At 50.2% G+C, this 21,626-nt stretch overlaps 2 protein-coding genes across 6 annotated transcripts in view; one reads left to right on the top strand and one right to left on the bottom strand.

The window, feature by feature from the left end:
• The window catches only part of MYO15B (myosin XVB), a 44,782-nt gene extending 29,767 nt beyond the window's left edge, over positions 1-15,015 (top strand). Inside the window, exons 38-63 of the mRNA XM_071452601.1 lie at positions 233-422; positions 538-628; positions 1,169-1,376; positions 2,820-2,935; positions 3,506-3,565; positions 3,799-3,874; positions 4,944-5,062; positions 5,274-5,392; positions 5,797-5,938; positions 6,060-6,171; positions 6,537-6,697; positions 6,960-7,072; positions 7,186-7,249; positions 7,488-7,560; positions 7,911-7,987; positions 8,366-8,442; positions 9,019-9,149; positions 10,082-10,176; positions 10,453-10,530; positions 10,673-10,781; positions 11,105-11,253; positions 11,598-11,725; positions 12,464-12,597; positions 13,080-13,213; positions 13,598-13,738; positions 14,280-15,015. Coding sequence (XP_071308702.1) covers positions 233-422; positions 538-628; positions 1,169-1,376; positions 2,820-2,935; positions 3,506-3,565; positions 3,799-3,874; positions 4,944-5,062; positions 5,274-5,392; positions 5,797-5,938; positions 6,060-6,171; positions 6,537-6,697; positions 6,960-7,072; positions 7,186-7,249; positions 7,488-7,560; positions 7,911-7,987; positions 8,366-8,442; positions 9,019-9,149; positions 10,082-10,176; positions 10,453-10,530; positions 10,673-10,781; positions 11,105-11,253; positions 11,598-11,725; positions 12,464-12,597; positions 13,080-13,213; positions 13,598-13,738; positions 14,280-14,339 — 2,957 coding nt within the window. The 3' untranslated portion in view covers positions 14,340-15,015. The remainder of the gene's footprint in view (positions 1-232; positions 423-537; positions 629-1,168; positions 1,377-2,819; positions 2,936-3,505; positions 3,566-3,798; positions 3,875-4,943; positions 5,063-5,273; positions 5,393-5,796; positions 5,939-6,059; positions 6,172-6,536; positions 6,698-6,959; positions 7,073-7,185; positions 7,250-7,487; positions 7,561-7,910; positions 7,988-8,365; positions 8,443-9,018; positions 9,150-10,081; positions 10,177-10,452; positions 10,531-10,672; positions 10,782-11,104; positions 11,254-11,597; positions 11,726-12,463; positions 12,598-13,079; positions 13,214-13,597; positions 13,739-14,279) is intronic.
• A 479-nt stretch (positions 15,016-15,494) lies between these two features.
• RECQL5 (RecQ like helicase 5) overlaps positions 15,495-21,626 on the bottom strand; it is a 38,004-nt gene continuing 31,872 nt past the window's right edge. For 2 of the 5 annotated variants that reach the window (XM_071452882.1, XM_071452885.1), the window contains 9 exons: positions 21,146-21,204; positions 20,947-21,023; positions 20,315-20,408; positions 19,714-19,854; positions 18,640-19,301; positions 18,365-18,446; positions 17,262-17,513; positions 16,745-16,817; positions 15,495-16,667 (listed from right to left, as the gene is read on the bottom strand). In XM_071452882.1, coding sequence (XP_071308983.1) covers positions 16,546-16,667; positions 16,745-16,817; positions 17,262-17,513; positions 18,365-18,446; positions 18,640-19,301; positions 19,714-19,854; positions 20,315-20,408; positions 20,947-21,023; positions 21,146-21,204 — 1,562 coding nt within the window. In that variant the 3' untranslated portion in view covers positions 15,495-16,545. Of the gene's footprint in view, positions 16,668-16,744; positions 16,818-17,261; positions 17,514-18,364; positions 18,447-18,639; positions 19,302-19,713; positions 19,855-20,314; positions 20,409-20,946; positions 21,024-21,145; positions 21,205-21,229; positions 21,374-21,626 lie in introns of those variants that run through there. The other 3 variants (XM_071452884.1, XM_071452883.1, XM_071452886.1) reach the window with 3 other exon arrangements.

Raw genomic sequence — 21,626 nt, 5'->3', positions numbered from 1 at the left:
AGTGCAGACTCAAGCAGGTTGACAAGGAAGACCTTTCCAGGAACATCAGGCCAGCATTTAGGGAGAGGAGGAAAGGATCTGACTCTTCTGAGATTCTGCATTTTAACAGGAGAGGAAAGAGGAATGTCCATGCCAGTCAGCATCAGAGGGAAAGGAAGGGAAGGTCAAGTGAGATAAAGGGATTTCTCCCGTGTCTTTGCTGGTCTCTTGATTAAAGCTGTCACCCCAACAGCTCCTGCTTCCCCTCTGCCACCTCCTGTGCCTAAGCCAAAAAAGGAGACACCAAAACCAAAGAGGGAGCCACCTGTAGTGAAGCCTTCAGGCCCTGAGAAGCGTCCTGCACCCAGCCACGAGATTGGGAACATCATCAAAATGTACCAGAGCAGACCAGCCCCTGAGCCCCAGCCCATCCAGCCCAGCAGGTGAGAGTGTGGGATCCCCCTGTGGGCAGGAGGGACATGGGGGTTCTCTATCTCAGCTCTGCCAGTGGCTCCATTGTGCCCAAACCCCCTAATGCTGTTCCATGTTCTCTTGCAGGAGAGTATCCAGGCCATTTATAAAGAAGAACGACCCCAAAAATGAGGCTCTGGCCAAGCTGGGAATGATGAACCCCTCACCTCAACGATCAGTGAGTTCTTTGCTCTCTGGTTACTTCAGGAGCTCAGCAGAGAGAGCCTGTCCACCCCATTTCCAGCAGGCTGGGATCTCCCTGGTGCTGCAGTAGCAGCCAGGTGATTTCTGGTTGGGTTGTAAGATAGCTGGGAGCTCACACCACAGTCTTGCCCACCCTAGACTGGTTCCAGTCTGTAAAGTCATCTGAGGTCTTGAAGAAAAGGCTCTGGAGCAGCAATTCCTATTGTCAGATGCTAAAGGCTGATGTGGAAGCAAGCAACTCATGTTCTCCGTGTTTGGCACCAAGGCTTTGGCTTGTTAACCTCATTTCTTCCTTTCCAAACTGGAGGCTTTGATGTCAAATACTTGGTCCTCTGGGTTTGGTTGATCATCTCTTTGTAGAATTTGTGTTGATCTAAAGGCAGTGGTGGGCTGTTCACACAGATCTTGCCCCTGGGGTGGGCTGCTGCCCCAGGATCATTTAGAACAGCAGTGTCAGGACAGAGCCCAGGAATGCAGGGAAAGACTGGCTCAAAGGGGTTTTTTTGTCTTGCAGCCATCTCCTGTGCCACAGGAGAAGAAAATACCTCCACCTGTCAAGCCCAAGCCAGGCCCAGCTTCCAGCTCTATCAAGGAAAAGCAGCTGCCCCTCCTGTCCATCTTCAAACCAGAGGGTGCCCCCTCAGCTGCCCAGACCCCTCATGATCCCCCCCTTCCCTCACCAACACCTGAGGACCAAGACAGGCAGGAACCCCCGGGGAAGGGTGAGTATTGGTTTCACCCATGTGGGATTTGTAGCAGGGCAGGGAGGAGATGGGGCTGGAATCAGCCCAGGAGGGTCATGGCACAGGTCCTGGCACCAGGCAGTGTGGCAGGGACTGAGCTGTGTGACACCAGGGAAGTGTTGCAATCTCATCTCTGAGCAATCAGAGATGTCACAGTTCCAGCCTGGCCCAGAAACCAGCGTGGCACTTCCCAGCTCTTAACTCTTCCCTTCTGAAAAATGCAGCTAAAAATAGAAAGGTCCTTGGGCTACAGCTTTATCAAGGTCCAGCCCACAATACTTTTATTGTTTGCCTGCAGCATAATTATCAAAGGAGCAATTAGTGGGTGGACTTTAGACCAGGGAGCAATGGGAAGCCAGGTCTTTCACCTTTCCCTCTGGAGGGATCTTAGAGACAGACTGAGGAGTAGGGAACGTTTCTCAGAGGGAGGCTGAGCCTGGGAGACCTTGGACACATAAAGAGTGTTTGGATGCTGCCCATTTTAAAAAAGTAGAGCTAATACTTATCAGCAGTAGTTTGGAAGTGTTATTCAGTCTTAGTTTTGCCTCTGAATGAATTTCACTGTGAGCCTGAATTCATTTTATACATTGGATACCTGTACCAAGGTATTTCAAGCTGTTTAAAATTCTCATCAGCATCACATTTCATAAGCTGCAAGGAACAGTCAGTCAAACACATTACTGAAGGACTCCATCCTGCAGCAACTTCCCTGCTATAAAAGGATTTCCCTGTTAGCTCCTCCTCTCTTCAAAAATTATTCTTGAGGAAGTCCTGTGAAATCTAAATCAGAGTAACTGGATTAGCCTGAAAAATTTCTTCATGCTTTGGAATAGGGATATAGAAACAGCTGAAGTATGGGAATTACAACATTATTTGTCTATGAACTCTGAAGTTTTGAAAGTTTGAAGTGCTTAAATGAAGACATTACTACCTCATAAAGGGAGAAGTTTGAGCAGTCGCCTTCAGACTGAGCCTGTCTTTAACACATCTGCAGAGAGAGAATCTGGTGCTCGTTTTGGGTGCCCTGTACCAGAACCTTGAAGCCTCCAAGCTCAGGAGAGAACTTTTATGTCCCTCTGAAAGCTTTAGCAGCCTGTTTATAATGACACAAAGTGACACCTGTGTCTCCAACCTCAAGCGCCGGGGGAGTGTTTCGTGTGGGAGGCTGAGTGCTCCCCGTGCCTGGAGTGTTTCTGTTCTTAGCAATGAACTTTGTGGCTAGACAGTGGAAGTGTAAATGCTACCAGAAATTCTGGGAATGACTGGTTTGTGCTCACATGAGCTGGTCACTGACCTTCAGGAGATTCCCTGACAGGAATATTCCATCAGGAACTGTCCCCTTTCTCCTGGCAGGTCTTCGGTGGGTGGAAAGGACCTTGTAACCCTCATAGCCCATCTTCACTGCTTTTTCTCCCCACACAGACTCTGCTGTGACAGTGGCAGGTGATGATGGGATCAAGACCCAGTTGTACAAGCTCACCACCAGTGTCAGCTTTTCCTATGTCGACCCTGCCTGGAAAATTTTTCTGCGCAAAGAGGTTCAGTTCCTGAGCTGAGGATTGGCTGGGGGGAGCTGGTTAAAATGGGTTTATTTGGTCACAGGCACTCAGTGTAAGATAAGAGCACAAAGATAATTCTGGGATCCCAGACACAGGAGTTGGAGGCAGGGGATCATGTAATGGGGAATCCGGGTCCTGCTCTGCCTTACTGACACTTGTGTCTCAGTTTCTCTACCTGTCCTTTCCTCCCTCTGTAGAGCACTGAGACATCTAGAACTGAATTTGTTGTTGCCTGGTGCTTTCCTGTTAAAACAGTACAAATGTGCTTAAAATCAAGTATTGGAGAATGTGCTAAACTCACCAGGGTTCATCCCTTGGTCTGACTGTGCGCCAGCAGTTTATATACAGACACAAACGGGACGGGGCTGCCTGACCAGCGAGGTTTTGGTCCTTCACTCCTGGTCCTTCTGTTTACATTCAGCGTCTCCTTCCTGCCTGTGCCTGGAGATGAACTCACTCCTCCCTGGCAGAAGGGCATATGGATTGCAAAACATCCCTGGGAGCTGCTTCTGCAATATCTGTAACACCACTATTGCCCTCCTCTTGCAGGTGTTTTACCCCAAAGAAAATTTCAGCCACCCTTACTGTCTGAACTTGCTGTGTGAACAGGTAAGCACTGGAGTGTGGCTCAAGGCCAGTTGTGTCTCTGGGGACAAAACACTCCATAATTACATTGCATGAATCACCTTCACTTCTCCAGCCCCAGCAGTGCAAGTCTCTTCCCCAGATCCATCCAGTCCCTGTTCACTCCTCTCTGAGACTCAGTTTAGCAGCCTCAGATGCTCCAGCAGAGCCAGGTGTGGCCTTTGCAATGGAAGCCTCTCTGTTCCCTTGCTCTGCAGATCATCCGTGACACCTTCTCCGAGTCCAACTTTCGGATCTCCAGGGAGGAGAAGCGCAAGATGAAAGATCTGCTGAGTAATTAACAGCCCCATCTGGTTAACCCCCCCTTCCCCTCTGTGCCCATCCCAGCTTCTGCTCTGGAATGAAAAACTGGCCTCCAACCCTTTCAGTCAGTACTAAGGGCAGAGGAGAAATGTTTGTCACTGCAGCAGGAAAGCACACTTGTAAAGTGCAGTGTAGGAATGTTTGTTTATTCCAAATGGCCCTGAAATTTCTGTGAGCCAGACAAGCTTAGTTCTGAAATGTTTTTTGTGGGGAGAAGAAACTGAAGCCAAGAATAGGATTTTGATTTGTTTCAACTGTCATCTCTGACATGATCTTCATGGAGAGAGGGATGGAAACCAGTAGTAGACTGGTGCAAGCGTCCTTTCCCCTCTGCATATGGTTTGCTGTGGGGGTACCAGTCTGGGTCTTTTTTGGGTTTTTCTGGGTCTGGATTGAAGGCACTTGAGACAGTAATTTATGTTCGGACTCAGGTGTTTATTATCTCTTATCAGTAAAACAGTCTCATTACTGTGAGTTCAGCAGCTTTTCATTAGAAGGCACAAAATGGTCTCTTGGTACAAGGTCTTTTAAGACTAAACTATCCAATTAAGAATTGACACCTGGATTTTTTTCCCTTTTAACCCAATAACTGATCCCACAGAGCCCACAATGAGGACTTTTCTGCCCAATTACAAAATGCCACCCAAACCCATGAAGAAGAAGGAGGAAGAAGCATGAAGAAGAAACCCAGGATGACACCCTGTGCCCTCCATCTTGCTTCCATCCACAACATACTAAAAATCCCCAAACCTAAATTTATCACCAAGTGATACACCTACACTACTCTCTATTTCACACTTTTGTGGATTCTAGTTATCTTGAAGTCTGGGAAACTTTCTCCATGAATGAGGGTCAAAGTCAGTGCTCCCCTGGGGGTCAGGGCACCCCAGAGCAGACAAAGAAATATTCCCAGTGCCCTGGGTTTCCACAGTTTGCTGTGCTGTGAGCACAGAGGGACTGCTGGGAAAGAATCCCTGGGAAGAGGGAGACTTGGCCACCTTTGTCTTTCTAAACAAGTAACTGTTCTGTATCCCTGCAGTGGAGTTCCGAGTTGGCAGCAATGCCCAGTCCATCCAGGAGGAGGGGATAAAGAAGAGGATTGTAGTGGCTGCTCGGGACAACTGGGCCAACTATTTCTCCCGCCTTTTCCCAGTTCAGGTGAGCCTTGATTCTCTCACCAGACCCTGGGCTTGCTTTAGCTGTGGCTCCAGTTCACTCTTTCTGTCCCCTGCCTGGACACACTGCAGTGATTCTGTACCTTCCATACCCTGCAGGGTTTCACACCTTTTGTGTGACACCTCCTTTCCCTGGTGCCACCTGTGCAGGTGGGATGGAGCCTTTGGTTCTCTGTGCTGCACTTCCCTTACAGGGTGAAAAGGGAAGTGGTGTGCAGCTCCTGGGTGTTTCTCACCGGGGCATGAGGCTGCTGAAGGTGGAGAAAGCAGCTGGATACCATCCTGAGCACCTCAAGATCCTACGCAGCTACTGGTGAGCAAAAGGGCCCTGGCTGCTGCAGGAGGACAGTTTGTGTCTGGCAGGGTGTTGGAGGCAAACTGAATGGAGCAGCTGAAGATTCTGAGCTGTGCTGTGCTCTCTAGGACTATCCTAGGCCAGCTGTGACTCACTGACCCTCTTTTTAATGAGTCTGGCTTTTCCTTTTCCTTCCTACCTTGAGCTTTGCTTGCAACAAGTGAGAGCTGGGGGTGAATCAGCTCCGTGTGCCATCACAGGGAGCTCCTCAGGGTGGAAGCCATGAGTAGCAGGAGGAAGGCCAACATGGAGAATGTTGAGGCATGTCTCCATTCCCAGTCCTTGGAATAGGCTCCCATCCCCACGTTCTGCATCCCAAGCTCTGGCAGAAGGAGCCTGAGCACGCTGGCTTGTGTTCACAGCTTTGCAGAGGTACTGTCAGTGGAGATGAAAGGCAGCAATTCCCTGGAGTTCTCCTTGAAGACAGAGCAGCTCATCCTGCACTCTCCGAAGGCTCCGTGCATCAAGGCCATGGTGGAGCTCTTCATGCAGGAGCTGAGGCAGGTGAGGCAGCAGCTGGAGGGCAGTAGGGAATGAAGGTGGTTTTCCAGATGAAACAGAGATTGTCCATGGGGGTGCCATGATCCTTAGGATGAGATCTGACCTGGCCATGGCCTTTCCCCAGGACACCAACTATGTGGTGGCCCTGCGCAGCTACATCGTGGATGACAAGAGCCTGCTCAGCTTCAACAAGGGTGACCTCATCGAGCTGCTGCCCATGCAGGGCGTGGAACCAGGTGAGGGGGAGTGTTGGGATTGGCAGGACCAGGACCAAGGGCCTGCTGGATCCATGGTGCCCAGAACCAGAGAAATACAGGGTGGGCTGGCATCATCAGCCTCCAGCTCTGCCAGACAAGCCTTGTCCCTGTTGCCTCAGTTATAGGAATATATGTTTTTATATATATATATATATATATATATATATATATGTGTGTGTGTGTGTGTGTGTGTGTGTGTGTGTGTGTGTGTGTATGTATATTTTTCCTTAGGATGCAGGAAAACCTGGTGAGTCTCATGCTCTCCTTTGCCAGCAGAGAGCTTCATTGCTTGTTTCTCTTGGCAGCTGCCCTGGTTCCTGACCCTTTCTCTGTTGCTTTTCCAGGGTGGCAGTTTGGCTCCACGGGTGGCCGCTGTGGTCTCTTCCCCACCAGCCTGGTGCAGCTGGCTCCTGCCATTGACTACCTCAGCAGCAGCATGGACAGACGGGGGGAGCAGAGGAAGAGCACGAGAGGTCCCCCAGAGAGCAGGAACACCAGCAGGGAGGTGAGCAGTCCTTGGGGAGGGACACCCAGGGGACATGGCTGGGTTCAGTGGGAGCTGCCAGGGTGGATCCATGGCTCTGGTAGTGTCTGACCTCTGAGGGCACAGGGGAGATGATGAGGGCTTAGTCTTTGCAGATGAGACACTCAAATCCATCACAGTGTTGGAGGGGAGGCACCACACCCACATGAGGCCTGGCAGCTGAGAATACACACTGCAGTTCCTCAGCTGATGTTTTAGGGTAGGTTTGGTGGTGTTCCTGCAGAGTTCTGTCCTCAGCCTGACACCAGAAGCCACCAGCACCATGTTAGTGCCCGCTGGTGACCATTACACCATGACTGACTTTGCCACCGCCTACTTCCGAGAGGCTCAGTCCCTGTGAGTAGCCTGAGCTCCTTCCCACACAGGACCTGGGTAGCCTGACAAACCCCAGGCTCTTTCTGGGGGTGTTTCTTGGACTCTCTTGGACATGTTTCCTCTCCTCTGTCTAGGCAGGGCCTGAAGGGGACATCTGCTGAGAAGAAGAATGTGGCTGAGCTGGTGCGGCACACCAAGGTGAGCTCAGCCTCTGCCCCTGGCCCCAGCCAGATCCCAGCTCCAGCCCTGCCTCTGGCTTTGTCCCCACATGAACAAGGAAAGGGTCCTTGGCTGCAGTCTCTGGACAAGTTTAGGTGTCCCCTACTCTTTGGTGCTGCCTGTGGGGTCCTGGCAGCTCAAGTGTGTGGTGCAGCCTGCAGAGCACAGCCCTGTGTGACCCACAGCCCTGCTCTGTCCCCGTGTTCTGGCCCTGCAGGTCCCAATCCAGGCGTCTCTGCTCCGGTACTCCGACAGTGAGCTGAATGAGCTGGCTATAAAGAACTTCCAGAGTAAGGAGCTCCCTGGGACACAGCACTGCAGAGGGGGAGTGGGGTGGTCAGGGTGGGCACACACAGACATTGGGGGGCTCAGTGGGAGGGGACACTGGATGAGGAGGGCCCCTTCCAAGGCATTTCTGAGTTCATAATCCCCTGTGTGCTTGCTGAAAGCTTCCAGCAAAAGGGGCCTTGCCTTGAGTGCCAGATGTCCCAGAACACTCTGCCTGGGCTTTGGGCTGACTCCTCTTGTCCAGTGCAAGCCTTGTAACAGCAGAGAAGTTTTCAGGACATTTGCTTGCCCACTGCCAGCCCCATGGCAGAACCACCCCTGCTCAGACTAAAGGCCAGGCTTTGCTTTGCAGCACTGATGAGGTTCATGGGAGATCAGCCAAAACACAAGCACCAGGCTGAGGTCCAATGCATCTATGAAATTCTTCAGGTTTGTGAGCTTCCCCTGGGAAAAGTGCAGAAGCACCAACGGGAATGGAGGGCCAAGACCTTTGGCTGGGAAGGAAAAGAGCAGGGAGAGCCATAATGGCACCTCCTACATGAGGAAGGGAGATGAAACAGACCGTGGGGAGGGTTTGCATGTAAGTGGTTTCCCTGGATATCACTGTCTGAATGAGACCACAACCTGCCTCTGCTCTCTCCTCCTTTGAGCCTAAATAGCACTGGAGACCAGAGGCTGCAAAGCCCAAACTTTAAGCCAAACTGGCAGAGCTCAGAAGCTGGGAGAGGAAAGGCACAAGGATGACCTGGGGATGTCTCTGATGCTCTCATCCCCTCTCTGATGCTGTTTTCTCCTCTCTGGCTGCAGCTGTGCAAGGAGAAGGAGAATTTGCACGATGAGATCTACTGCCAGGTCATCAAACAGGTCACCCACAACCCTCAGCAGTGAGTACCAGCCCTGGCAGCTCCTGTGTGTGCACAGCTGGAGAGGAACCATCTGCTGCAGGGACACCAGGCCGGGGGGAGGGTGTCCCCTCATGATGGGTTGTCCCCAGCTGCTCCTGCTGAAGCTCCTGCTGAGCACTCAGGAAATGTTGCCAGTCACTGGGTCTGGCATTTTCACTTTAGTAGATATTTTTCCTTATATTTCTGGCTGCTGATCTATCTGGGCACCAGTAAACATTCCTGGTGGCTCCTGCTCGTGGTGTACTCAGAGCCCTGATTTCCTCCTCCCAGCCTTGGGGAATTGATAAACACCAGTCAAGGACTGGCTTGGCCCCACACTGCCCTGGGAGGTGGCAGTAGTGGCATCGGAGTGGCCTTCACTGTTGCCTTTCTTTGCTTCCTGTTGGAATAACTGAATCAATCTCTTACTCAGCACAAGAAACCTCTGACCGAGGGCTGACACCTCCTTTTCTGCCAGCTGCCAGAGGTGTTCAGAAGGGCACAGGCTCACGTTGAGCTGCTCAGAGCAGGAATTGTCTTGTCCCAAGGTGCCCAACAGTCCTTTCTGATCCACAGGGAGAGCGAGCTGCGGGGCTGGTTGCTCCTAAACCTGCTCACTGGGTACTTCCTGCCTTCCAAAATCCTCATGCCCTATGCCACCAAGTTCCTGCAGCTGGCCAGCAGTGATCCATCCAGCACCCACCATGGTAAGACTGTGTCCTGTAAAGCAAATATTCCAGATCTAATCCCCCCATCCTGTCATTCTTCTGTCCCAACACTGTCATGTTTGGATGTGTCCTGGCAGGGTGGGAGGTGAGGTCAAGTCTCTTTGCTCTCCTAGCAGTGACCAGGGGTGTCTTGGTTTGAACAGACAGGTATCTGCTAAGGAAGGCAGGAGCCTCCCTTGAAATAGAAAATGTAAACCCCCTCCCTCTGAATTATTATAATTTTGAATATAAAGGGCTCTCAGGCAAAGATATAGGAGTAGGGAGTAGGAATAACAGTCCTTTACTAGGGAAAAAATAGAAATGCAGTAATACAAACCCACACTGCCAGAGTCAGACCATGCCCTGTCCCCTGTGTGTCAGGGGGTGGCACAGCCCCATCCCATGGGGGCTCAGCCCTCCTGCAGTGCCAGCTGTGGCTCTGCTGGAGCAGGGATCCTGCACAAGGGGGGAGTTTTCCTCTGCAGCTCCAGGGCTGCTGCAGATGGGCCTGGGCTCCCTCTGGCAATGCAGGGCAGCAGAAGCTGCTCCTCTGGCAATGCACTGGGCAAAGGCTGCTGGGCTGTCCCAAAGCTCAGATTGGATCCAGGTAGGAATGCTTGGCTCCTGCCCTGGGCAATGCAGCATCTCCCCATGGGATGCTGGAATTGGATCAGCCCTGCAGGGGCACTCAGTGGCCATGGACAGCAGAGATCTCCTGGAGGGAGGGTTGGTTGTGATAAAGAAAACTCCCAAGGAACAGAAGAGAACTGCCCCAGCTCTGACAGATGGTGATAGAATACACACCCGCAGCACATCTTGCAACCTAAGACAAGGGGTTAAATTCAACCCAGCCAGGATGACCCAACATCACAGGACACCATGTTTAGTTCTCTGTTTGGCTCAGCACATGGAGCTTTCTCCTTTCCCTGCAGATATAGCCAAGATCTGCCAGAGCAACCTGCGCAAAAACTTCCTGTACGGGGGCCGCCGGCACCTCCCTTTCCCTGTGGAGATGGAGGCACTGCTGGTATGGGGGGCAGGGAAGTGGGGTGGGTGCTGGCAAGGAGGACAGGGAAGAGGCTTTGGAGGTGCCACGTGCAGTGTGACAGGGGCAGTTGGTGTTTCAGGAGAGGAAATGGAGCGTGTGCATGGAAGGAGCTTGGGAGGTGCAGGCCATGGAGTGGGCAGGGAGGAGGCAGGTGCTGTGGGCAAGCAGTGGCAGCAGGGATGGGGAAGGAGAGGGACAGACATGTGGGGCTGATGGGACCCTGCACGTCTGCCTGCCTGACACTGTCCTCTGCAGAAGGGACACGGCGCCCGCCGGCTGGTGGTGCTGATGCCTGGAGGCCTGGAGTACCTCACCAGGATCAGAACATTCACTGTGAGTTCGAGCTGGGAGTTCCTTCAGTGGTCTGGACTCTGAGCCACAGCAGAGAAATCCCTTATCTGACAAGGAGGAATGTGTCTGCCTCCTCTTGGGCTTGCCTGGTCAGGGTATTCATTTCCTTCTCTCCTTGCTTCAGGTGGCCAAGGAGCTCTTGCAGGAGATCTGTGAGCAGATGGGAATAGGTGAACAGCAAGAAACACTGGACTTTGTACTCTTTGCTGTCAGGATTGACGACAAAAATCTTGGCAAGTAGAGACCAGCATGGAGCTTCTCTCTTCCAGCAGCCTCTGCAAAAAGGAACATCACAGCTCCTGCTTGGAATAGTTCCTCCACCCATGCTGCCTCCTGGGAGGGTCCTCTTAAGCAGTTTCCCTCTGTATTAGGGTTAAGGATTGATCCTCCTCGGGGGCTGTGTTGCTTGTTCCTGAAAGAGGTGTGGGGTTCTGTGTCCCTTTGGAATGGCCGAGGGTTGGAGTCTCAGGGCAGGGTGGAACTGAGGTGTTCAGGAAGGCTCCAGTCCCAGCCTCTCCTCCAAGAAGGATGGATGACCTCTCCCTGTGTCATGTAGGTAAAATGGTGAGGCCAATAAAACTGGAGGAGTATCTCCATGATTACCTGCTGGAGGACAAGCTGGTCACTGTGACCTTACGCAGGCTCATCTGGAGGACACCTCTGCACTTTGACAACCAAGTTTACACAGATGTCCATTATGGACAGGTAAGCAAGAGCAGGACCCTCCCTAGCAGGCACAGAGGTGGTGTCCCAGCCCACAGGAATGTCCCAAGGGGGCTGAAAAAGCAGGAGGGCTTTGTGTGCTGTTTCTGGGAGTGACTGAGCACTGAAGCTATGAATGCCAGGAGGGCTCTGTGCCTGTGGCCTTAGCCTGGAGCAGTGCTGTTCCTCACATTGTGCAGCTCCCCAGACTCTTCCTGAGCTCAGAGAGCCTTTGTTTTGCATTATCAGCAAGGCAGGATGTGGGTCTGTGCAGCCTGGCACTGCCCAGACTTGCCTGTACCCTCTGGCAGCTTTAACAAAGGCCTCTTTGCTGTGCTGTCCCTCAGGTGCTGTGGGATTACCTGAATGGGAGGATCCTGCTGAACCAGAATAAAGAAATGGAGATGCAGGTGGGCCTTTTGGCAATGCTCCAGCACTGGGCCAAAGTGGAGCAGCAGAGCTCTGCTCCCTCCAGGTATGTCTGTGGCAGAGGGGATCTCTCTGTGATGGCCATAGGCACCACAGGGGTTAGGGGCAGGTACCTGCAAGTCCTCTCTGAATAATTAAGAAATATCCAGTTCTGGAGAACACAGAGGGTCATGACAGTGCCATGGTCATTTCATTTGATTGCCATGGATTTGTAACACCAAGAAGGAAGGGCATGAGCTCATGGTTTGGGTGAATCCTCCTTTGTTCTCTCTCACAAGTGTCAGAGGTTTCAACCCTGGACACCTGAAATCTATAGTGAGATGCCCAAAGGAAACAAAATTGTCCCTGGGTACTGGAAACCTTCAGTCCTGCAGTTCCAAGCTGTACTTTGCCACTCCTTCCTTCCCTTATGCATTTTGACTTGGAGTTGAGGTAATGCCTCCATCAGATCCCCTTAAAGCACCAGCAGCAGGGAAATGGCATAACCCTGCTGGGCACTGAGGAGCTCCTGCTGTCCTCCAGAAAGGAGGGATTTCTCTCCATGCCCTGGTCAGTGGTGCACAGCTGAATTCTCTGTGGACAAGGGTGGTCTCACTGTCTCTGATGGTTCCTTCCACCTTACCCAAAGCAGACATCACCTGCTGTGCTCTTCCTCTCCCCCTTCACCCTCATTCCCAGATATACAATGGAAAATTGTTGCCCCATCCCCTCCTTCCCCTTAATCCCCATGCTGATGTTTGATTTTATCTGGCAAGGGTGAATTAGAATCTGTTTTTTGGCACAGGGAAGAGCTGAAGGAATACACTCCCAAGAGCCTGCAGGCCTCCATCAGCCCCAAGGCTCTGCACAGCCACATGGCCACACTGCTGAGAACAAGGCAGCCCCTCCAGCCACAGGATGCAAAAGTCCAGTTCATAGGTGAGGAGACATCCACATCTGCCTCAGTTCCTATGCTGTTTCAGCTTCTGGAAGCTGCTCTGAATGCACTTTTGGGACAATTCATAAGGTTGTTGATGATTCTTGGAGCCTGGAATGAGCCATGAGAATGGAATTCCCTGACAGCTCCTCACTGTGGATTAGATCTTGTTCCCAAGCATGGTGATCATGGTAAAATTCCATCTCTTGTAGGGGTCTGCAGTGGATTTTCAGAGCTCTGTACAAGCTGTGTTTTAATTGATAATCTGGCTGCATATCTGTTTTCCAGTCAGAAAAGGACAGGGCATCAACTCAGGCCGCTGAGAATTGAGTCTCAGAAGCCAGGGAGGGAGGCAGAAGTTGTCAACATTACTTTTTAATATAGTAAATCTTGGGAACACTGGCAGCTTTGACCACCCCAGGCTGGTGCAGTAAATTGCTGGCTGAAAGCTGCTGTCCTCAGGCCACTTTCTGCTCTCTCCTAGAGCACGTGATGAAATTGCCTTTCTTTGGCTACTCCATCTTCACAGTGGAGAGAATCAGTGATGAAACGATCCCTGTGCCCTGTTTCTTTGGTGTGAACAAGGAGGAGATCATTGTGGTGGATGGCACCACCCAGGTATGCCAGACAATCCCACTTGTCTGTCAGATATGAACTGTGTCTTTAGAAGAACGTGTGAAGGAAGAGGTTGGACATCACAGCCACTCTGACAACAGCACTGGCCCAGAGCAAGAGTGTACAACAGGCATTATTGCCATGGGCTCTTTTGTAGGTCCAGTGTTCATGCTAACAAGGACAATCCACAGCAAAACTAAATGTGGAACACATTCCTGTCTGTCCCAATCCTGTGGGAGCTCCAGGGCTGTGCTGGGCTGCCCTGTATCCAGCCTGTGCCCCAGACCTTCCTTCAGCTTTCCACAGGCTCTTGAGGTGACTTGTGGTGAGAATCAGAGATGGTTTCCCTTTGGGGACTGCTCCTGAGAGTGGCTGTTCCCTGTGCAGGAGGTGTCCCGGGTGGTTCCCCTGAAGGAGCTGCAGAGGATGCGCACCCTGAGGCCCATGTCTGACGGGGGCCCTCCCGGCCTGGAGCTCCACTACGGCTCCCCCGAGAGCCCCAGGGCCCTGTGGCTGGAACTGTCACAGGTGAGATCAGCCTGGGCCTGCAGCCTCCTCCTGGCACCTCCCAACCTGCCCTTCCCTGCCCAGCTGAGCCTCTGCTGAGGGATGGTGCTGCTGCTCCTGGTGCTGGTGATGGTGCTGGTGTCCTGTCCCAAAGGAGGAGGGGGACTCTTGCTCCTGGCAAAACACCTCACAAAAGCCATTAGTTTTGTTGTTCTCTTCTTTTTCTAGTAAATTGCCCAGGCAGGACTTTTTGGCTCCTGTTCAATTTGCTATCCTTAAGTTTGAGGTGAAGTCCCCTAGGCCTATGAGATGTCTTTTTACCCAATTGAGGAGAGACCCTTCTGGGCTTCTTTCCTCTTTAGGGGACAAAGGATAGTTTTGACACTCTCAACAGAAGACACATTCCTATAGGGGACACTGTATTTCCAGCCTCTGAAGTGCAGCTTGGTCCCAGCATGTGGCTGATATTTAATTATGGGAAGTGATTTATTGGGGATATTTAATTAGGGGAAGCAGCTCTTTCTGGGCAAAGAGTGATTGATGCTGGTTTGTGTTTTGCCAGGCCAAAGAACTGTACCACACGATTGTTGTCATCCTGGATAAAACAGAGCTGCACTCCTAAAGTCTAAAATGAGGAGAATGGCCAAGGAAAACAGCACTGTTTTCCTTTCTCTGAACTTGGTCAGTGCTCCCTGACCTGTCTTTGGGAGAGAACTCTTCCAGCAGACACCCATGACCTCAGCCAGCTGCTTTCTAAGAATGCCACCACAGCGTTTGTCGATGGAGTGACCGTAACCATCGTGACCTGCCATTCAGCCCTCAAGCCCTTCCTTGAAACAATCCAAGCTGTGGCTAAACAAACCCCAAGGGCCTCTCCAAACCACAGCCCCTTCCAACAAAGAGCAGCTGACCCAAAGCAAGCACTTGCCTTCGAGCTTTGCACTGTGCAACTCCTCCTTTCTGTTTTGAATTAATTATCCCGAGCAAAGCCTGGTGCTTGCTAGAGATTTGTGTATCCCAATGCCCAGCTGAGCTGTGCAATGCCTGCAGGGGCTGCTGGTGCTTTCCAGGAGCCAGATTTGTCTCTGAATTGATATGCAGAGATCCTCTAGCAGGATTTGTGAAGCAATTTGTAGAAAGCATCCTAATTGAAAAGCAGATCAGTGTTAATCATACAATTAACACATATGCTAGGGCACAGATTGAGCTGCAATGGTAAGGAAGTTTACTGTTAATTAATTTCTCACTGACATAATTATATGCATATGCTTCCCTCTACTATAAAGAAGTCAGTCATGGCCATGCAGCTGTCAGACTTCAATGATGGCTCTGTGCCCATGGAGGAAGCATCTTCAAACAGAACTTGTATTATACTGAAGTGTTTTGGGTTGTACAAAAATATTTAATTTATTTTTATTGCCACAGCTCTCCTAATGACCTGAGGAGTAACTGCCCTTTAGGAAATTGCAATAAAATAATCACAGAGATGTTCTGAAGGTATGATATGCTAGATCTTACATCTAACCTTGGAAAACTTAACTGCAGGTAATGGGCAAAGCTTGAGGAAAATGTTGTCACTGTTGGCAGGGAAGGGGGACAGATCTGAGAGTGCTCAGTGCAAGCCCTGATGCACAGTTTGACTTTTGCTGATGAGCTGATGCCAGTGGGAACGACAGCATCTTCCCTGGCAGGTGCTTCTCTTTGAGTGCTGCTTAATGAACCTCTGAGCAGTCTGTGTGACTGAGTGGTAAGAAAAAGCTTCCAGGAACAATCCACAGCAGTTGTAACATTGCTTTATTGTCAGTCCTGCATATACCCTTCAGAACACTTAAAAATACATCTGTGGAATGCAGTGATCCCAACCCCTGGGCAGCCTTTGAGGAACATTCCTCTGGCAGCACTGGAGCCTGAGGCCACCAGCCCCTGTAGGTAAGGAACAGAGGCAGAACCCAACAAAAATCCAACAGGAAGGACTTGTACCAGGGAGTCAGGTTCAGGTTCCATATAAACATAGCAGCAGAGGTACCACAGTGTCAATTTGAGGGTCACAGCAGAGCCCTACCCAGCTGTAATAGCAGCACTGCTCCCTGCACTGCAGACTTCTGGTGAGGCACAGGGAGCAAATATGGCTTTAGGGATTACAAGCAAAGGCTGGAAGTGTTGCAGGGGTTAATACTGAAGGAGTATCACCACTTAAATTAAAGGGCAGACAGAATTGGACAAAATCAAAGAAGTTCACATTAAAAGAAAAAGAATCTGAGTTTCTCCTCCTTTAGAAAGCAAGCACTGCCTCCATGGTAATTACAAAATGCTCCTCCCCTGCCCTTCAAACAAAAATATTCCATCCAGAAACTCAAATGTTGAGTTTGTCACTGGCAGCCCTGAGCAAAGCATGAGAACTTGTAGCATATTGGTGACACTGAAATAAGAAACAAGGAGAGGGGGAGCAAGGGGAAGAGCCATTTAGAAAGCAAGGTGCCATCCCAAAGCAGAGTCCCAACTGGAAAGTCTGAGCCCTGCCCAGACTGCTGCAGGTAGTAGAGTGCAGAATATCCAAGGCAGCAGCCCCTAACAAAGCCAGCAGGTACAACTTCACACCTCTTGGTCCTTGAGGGTTTCAGCACCCCACTTACTGGGGAAACTCACCATGAGTTCACAAAAACTGGTTCCCTTGAATGTGTGTCACTAAGGGCACAAGTGAGCAAAAATGCAGTGGAGAAAAGAAAAATAAATCTCATTTCTGCAGTCTCATGAGACCTCCATGGCTGAGTTCTTCCACATCCCCTGGTGGTGCTGCTGCAGGAAGGAAGAGCCAACAAGCAGCAGGATCAGCTCTCCAAGCTCTGCAGCTCCTCCCAGTCTGCCTCACTCTCACACCTGAGCCTTGTTTTGAAAAACTCCTTGATGAGTCTCTGTGCTTCCTCCTTCACTGCAACAGAGGAAACACCATCTTTTGAGTTGATACTTAAGACATCTGCCCCTCTAAAGCCATGAAGCAATGTGGCATTGCAATAACCCCAGACAAACCTGTCTTGCGGGCAGGGCTCTGCTCCTGGGTCAGTAAGTGAGACAGGTGCCTGGCAAAGCCCTTGAAGAGATCCTGCAGCATTGGGGAAGAGCAGAAAGCAGACACAGTTACCTCACCAGTCTGTTCCCATGTTTGTCTTGCCCTTAGCACAGACTGGCACAAACCACTCCTAGACTGAACACACACAGTTGGCCCTGCAGTGCTGGAGAAGGCCAGGCACACACATCTTGCCTTGCAGGGCACAGCAAGAAAACACCAGCACTGAACCTGTTCCTACTTCACAGGTGGGAGTTAAAAACGTGCCAGGGTTTAATGTGAAAATATGAACAACCACAAGGAAGTGTGGAACAAACAGACACCAACTCGTTTGTGGGAGAGGGGAGTTGCTGCACTTGGAGTCACTAAAACAGCACATAAATAAAAGGTGATCCAAATCATCTCTGCCTTCACAGAGCCCCAGATCCCTAGAAAGATGAATTCTCTTTCTGCTAAAGAGGGCCTTGAGCTATACTCTACCTTGGAAGCAAATTTGCCCCCCTTGTAGAACGGGGTCAAATACTTGACAACGATGTCTGCAGTCTCTTTAAGGGACATGCCTTTGGTCACTGGCTGTATGGTCTTGCTGCTTCCTTCTTTATCACACTGTGCTAAGTTTGAGTCAAAAGTCACCTTCTTCTTTGTTGGACCAACACTTTTGCCCTCTGGATGGGTCAGAATTGAAGATTTTGTCACTGTCCGGAGCCGCTTTTTTGCAGGACTTTCCACATCCTGGAGAGGGGACAGAAAACCAAACCCACCAATTCCTGTGGCAGCACTGCCCTTCCAAACAGCCACCACTTTCCAAGAACACAAATCTTTGCAGCATCCTGCAGCCTCTGCCTCCAGTGAATACCCAGCAGGAATCTCTGTAACTCCTTTTCACCTGCTGTGCAGACACTACTTCACACACAAAGGGACTTGGAAAAAATCCCTTTAGAGAATATCACATTTAGAACTACCCTGTGCTCATATTGGGGCAGCTAATTGCTAGACCCTATCCCTACAGAGGAAAAATGACTGTAAAGATTTCTCAGGATGTCTGCTGAGAACAGAATACACCCCTCAGGAAGAATCAGCCACACCAGGAAAGCCCCACTCCTGCTCAGTTTGAAAGAGAAAGGAGAGTGCAGTGTTGCAGAGACAGCTGCCAGGCAGTCTCAGCTGCCAAATGCAAAAGCAGAAAATTAATGGCAAGGCAGGCTGTGAGCAGGGGTCACTTCCCAATGGTCCTGTGTGTCTCTGGCCTGTGGTTGTGCCCTTGCCTTGAGAAAGCAGCTCCCTAATTATAGTTAGTGACAGATCTCAGGGGTGGGGACACTAATTCCAGGCAAGTCACCAGCAAGGGCACAGTCATGAGTTGCACAGAGGAGGAACAAAGCCCAAGGTGCTGGCACAGCCCAGAGGGCAGCAGGGAAACACCAGGAATGCAACACAACTGGGGCTCTCCTTTCTGCTGCAACTGCAGCTGGGCCTTCCCCGGGTAAATGACACTCTCAGAGCAGGAGTGTCACTCTCAGAGAGAAATTTGGCACAAGATGAGCAGAAGAAAGAGAGGAAATCAGCATTCATTGAAGTCTTACCTCATCTGATCCTGGCCGTTTCCCACTGTCACCTTCTCCCACAACAGGCAGCTCAGTTTCTGCAACATTTTCAGCAACACTACTGGGAAGAGTGGAGAGAAGGCCAGTTGTAATCATTCCACAGTGAAAATATTTCTGCATTCAGTGTCAGTGGCCCTGAGACTTCATGGTAAAGCAAGAGTCTCCCTCACTCACCCAGAGACCTCAGACAGGTTTCCAGGACAGGGCTGCTGGGGTTCTGGACAACACAGTGAGCAGAGAAGTGAAGATTTTACCTGGACTTCACATCCATTTCTTCCTCAAGGAATTCACATTCAGCAGCCTGCTGGGTCTTAGAATTTTTCCCTCTCTCAGTCAGTGTTACTTCTGTTTCTCTCAGTTCTTTATTCTCCTCCTGGAACTGCCCAGTCAGGTCTCCAGAGCAATCTTTATTTTCCTGAGGCATTGGTTTCTCTTGACACACACTTTGAGAAGAAACCTGAGGTAGTGTGCTTGCAGAACAGCCATCTCCCTTTGCTACACTGCAGCTCTGGGCTTTAGAGCCAGCTTTGGGGAGGGAGAAGAATTTGGAAATATCCTGTGATTCCTTTTTAGCTGCTTCTGCAAGCATTTGCTGCTTCTTGCTACGTTTGGACTTCTTAGCAGGGCTCTCCCCAAGAGCACTTTTTGTGTCTGGACTGGGTTGCTGCCCCTTCTTTTCTGGGTGTAGTTCTACCCCTCCACTCTCATCCACTGCTTTGGTTGCAGTTTCTTCCCTCTGGAGAACAGAGTTTCTGGTGTCCAGGTCCAGACTGTAGCTGCTGTTGTCTTGCCCATTTGGACAGTCATTTTTGACAGGCTTTGCATCACTCTCCTCCTGGATCTTCAGCAGTTCTGAAGCTGTTTGGAACAAGCTGGATTTCTTTGGAAATCCTGCTCCCACACGCTTGGGTTTGAACTGGAGAGACAGGAAGAAGAAGAAATTTTGGATGTGAGATCCCTGAGTGCAGCACCATAAAGCAGCTGAGATTCTGCACACAATACACCAGTGTGGGCAGCTGTAAGCTGGGAGAGGCTCTAAATCTGGCTGATCACCACCCCCATCAACAGAGTCATGAGGGAAATGGATTAGGTGGAAGTCCTAGGCCAGCAGTAAGAAAACAAGGCAGCATCCTTGGATAGAGCAAGATGAGAAAGAACTTATTTAAGCTGTGGCCTGCACACAGATTATATTCACTAATAACAACGTGACAGACAGGAAAAAGCAGTTACAATAGAAATATTCAGTTGTGGCCACAGAAAGGACACAAATTAATAAAAAGGCAGACAGAAAAACACCATTCCCTCCTGTCTATCCCACCAGTACTCACCGAGGGAACCTGGGATGCAGGGAGAAACTCCCCTTCTGCTAAAGAATCAGATTTTGTCTCCAAATTGCTATTACCACCTGTTCCAGACCCAAAGACTGAGAACAATTCCCCTTGTTTGGAGGCTTTATTGATTTCTGCCACCTGAAAAGAGAACAGAAATATTCTCTAATGGCCAGAAATCTTTATGTATTCCTGCCTTAGTACATTCTGAAAGTCGTAGTAAAAAACAAATATCTGCCCTGGAGAGGAACCTGCCTCAGGAACAGAAATATCTTCATTGAGAATGATGGCAACCAGATAACCTAAACCAAGGCTTCTCCCGTGTCAGCAGCAGCCTGAGGAATTCCCAAATCCCTGTATTGTTACAACATATCTGGATAAACCTGCACTGCTATGTAGGTTTTCAGAGCCTGTAAAGCCAACAAAGATGTGAACCCGAGGTGATTCTGGGCCCTCCTGGAAACAAAATCACAAAGAAAGATTTGTAAGATACCCAGGGCAAAACAGAGCTTGTCCATCATCTTTCCCACACAAACTCTGCCCTATTTGCCCTGGAGCTCCCAGGTTGCAGGGAGCAGCAGATATAGAAGTTTGTCCCTACCTTCTTTAGCACAGCTGCCTTGTAGGAATTTGCCATTTTGCTGGTCCGGAAAGCTTCATATTCCATTTCCACTGCACAGGCACCAGGGTCTGACCTGAAACACAGGCTGGGGTGATTCCTGGCAAGACACACTGCTGTGTCTGCAAGGGGAACACTAATGCTGAAGTATCTCCCAGAAAGTAAAAAATCCACTCCCTCCAGTACCAGAATAAGTAATAACTTCCAGTTAAGTCCTAGGGCATGTAGTGGTGAGTTGATCGAGAATGGAAAGGGTGATGAAAATGGTTTTACATTAAGATTCTTGCCCACTTCTCTGTTTGAGAAGTACACTATCCCCATCTTGTGGGGTAGGGAAGAACTGCCACTCCTGGGATCAAGCTGATACCAGCAATCAGCCACGAATCCTCAGGTCCGGTCTTCAACATCACAGCCAGAAAGATGCTGCTAAGTGAAACGACATCCTTGGACAAAATAATTCTTAAAAAAGCATTCCCTGTGTATTAATTGTGTTAACACAGGGCCTGCTCTTCCCAGAGCACAAATAATAAACATTACAATGGTAATTGTGCTCAGGGAAGAGCAGGCCCTGTGTTAAGGGACTCAGTATGCACCCCTATTTCCTCATCTCATACCATTTTCCTTCTGCTGCTGGAGTCTTTTGGTTGTTGCTCAAAGCTTCTTCCAGCATTTTCAGGCAGTGTTCCCGGCCCTAGGAAACATGGGATACTCAGACATGCTCTACAGAAGTCTCACTGCCCCTTGGACTTCCACCCCTGAAGGAGTAAGGACAGGCCAGGCAGAAGCCTTGTTGTTCTTTGCAACATCACTTACCTTCACAGTGAGCTTGGAGATCCTCCTGCTGGCAGCCTCCTTCAGGGGACAGTCTGCACCTGCCACAGGAGAGGAATTTGGGAAAGGAGCCATGGCAGGGCTGGGCTGATGGAGAACATCTCAGCTGTCACAGGGAGGTGCAGGTCCAGGACTGCCTGGCTTTCTCCTCCCTGCATTGTCACCCCAAGGAACACTGTGGTCACCCTTTCTACCAGGAGAAGCTGCACACTCCAAAAGAGTAGGCAGAAACCAAAGTGAGAATGTTTTCTCTGATTGAGAACATCTACTTTGGAGTTTAGGACTAACAGCTTTCCAAAATCTTCCCACCTCAGAGAACCTTTCTTTAAGGCTCTTAGGAAACTCAAATCTTTCCTCCTCCTCACAATATCAACAAAAAAAAAATCAGGCTGGATAGAATAACCTGACTTATCAAGTGTTCTTTTAACACTAACAGTAACAGTGCCAGACAGGGCCCCAAGCA

The sequence above is a fragment of the Agelaius tricolor genome, unplaced genomic scaffold, assembly GCF_023055355.1.
Source record: "Agelaius tricolor isolate 1412-34295 unplaced genomic scaffold, bAgeTri1.0.p SCAF_35, whole genome shotgun sequence".
Taxonomy (NCBI): Eukaryota; Metazoa; Chordata; class Aves; order Passeriformes; family Icteridae; genus Agelaius; species Agelaius tricolor.
The sequence above is the reverse complement of the archived record's forward strand: the minus strand, read 5'-3'. Positions and strand labels throughout refer to the sequence as shown.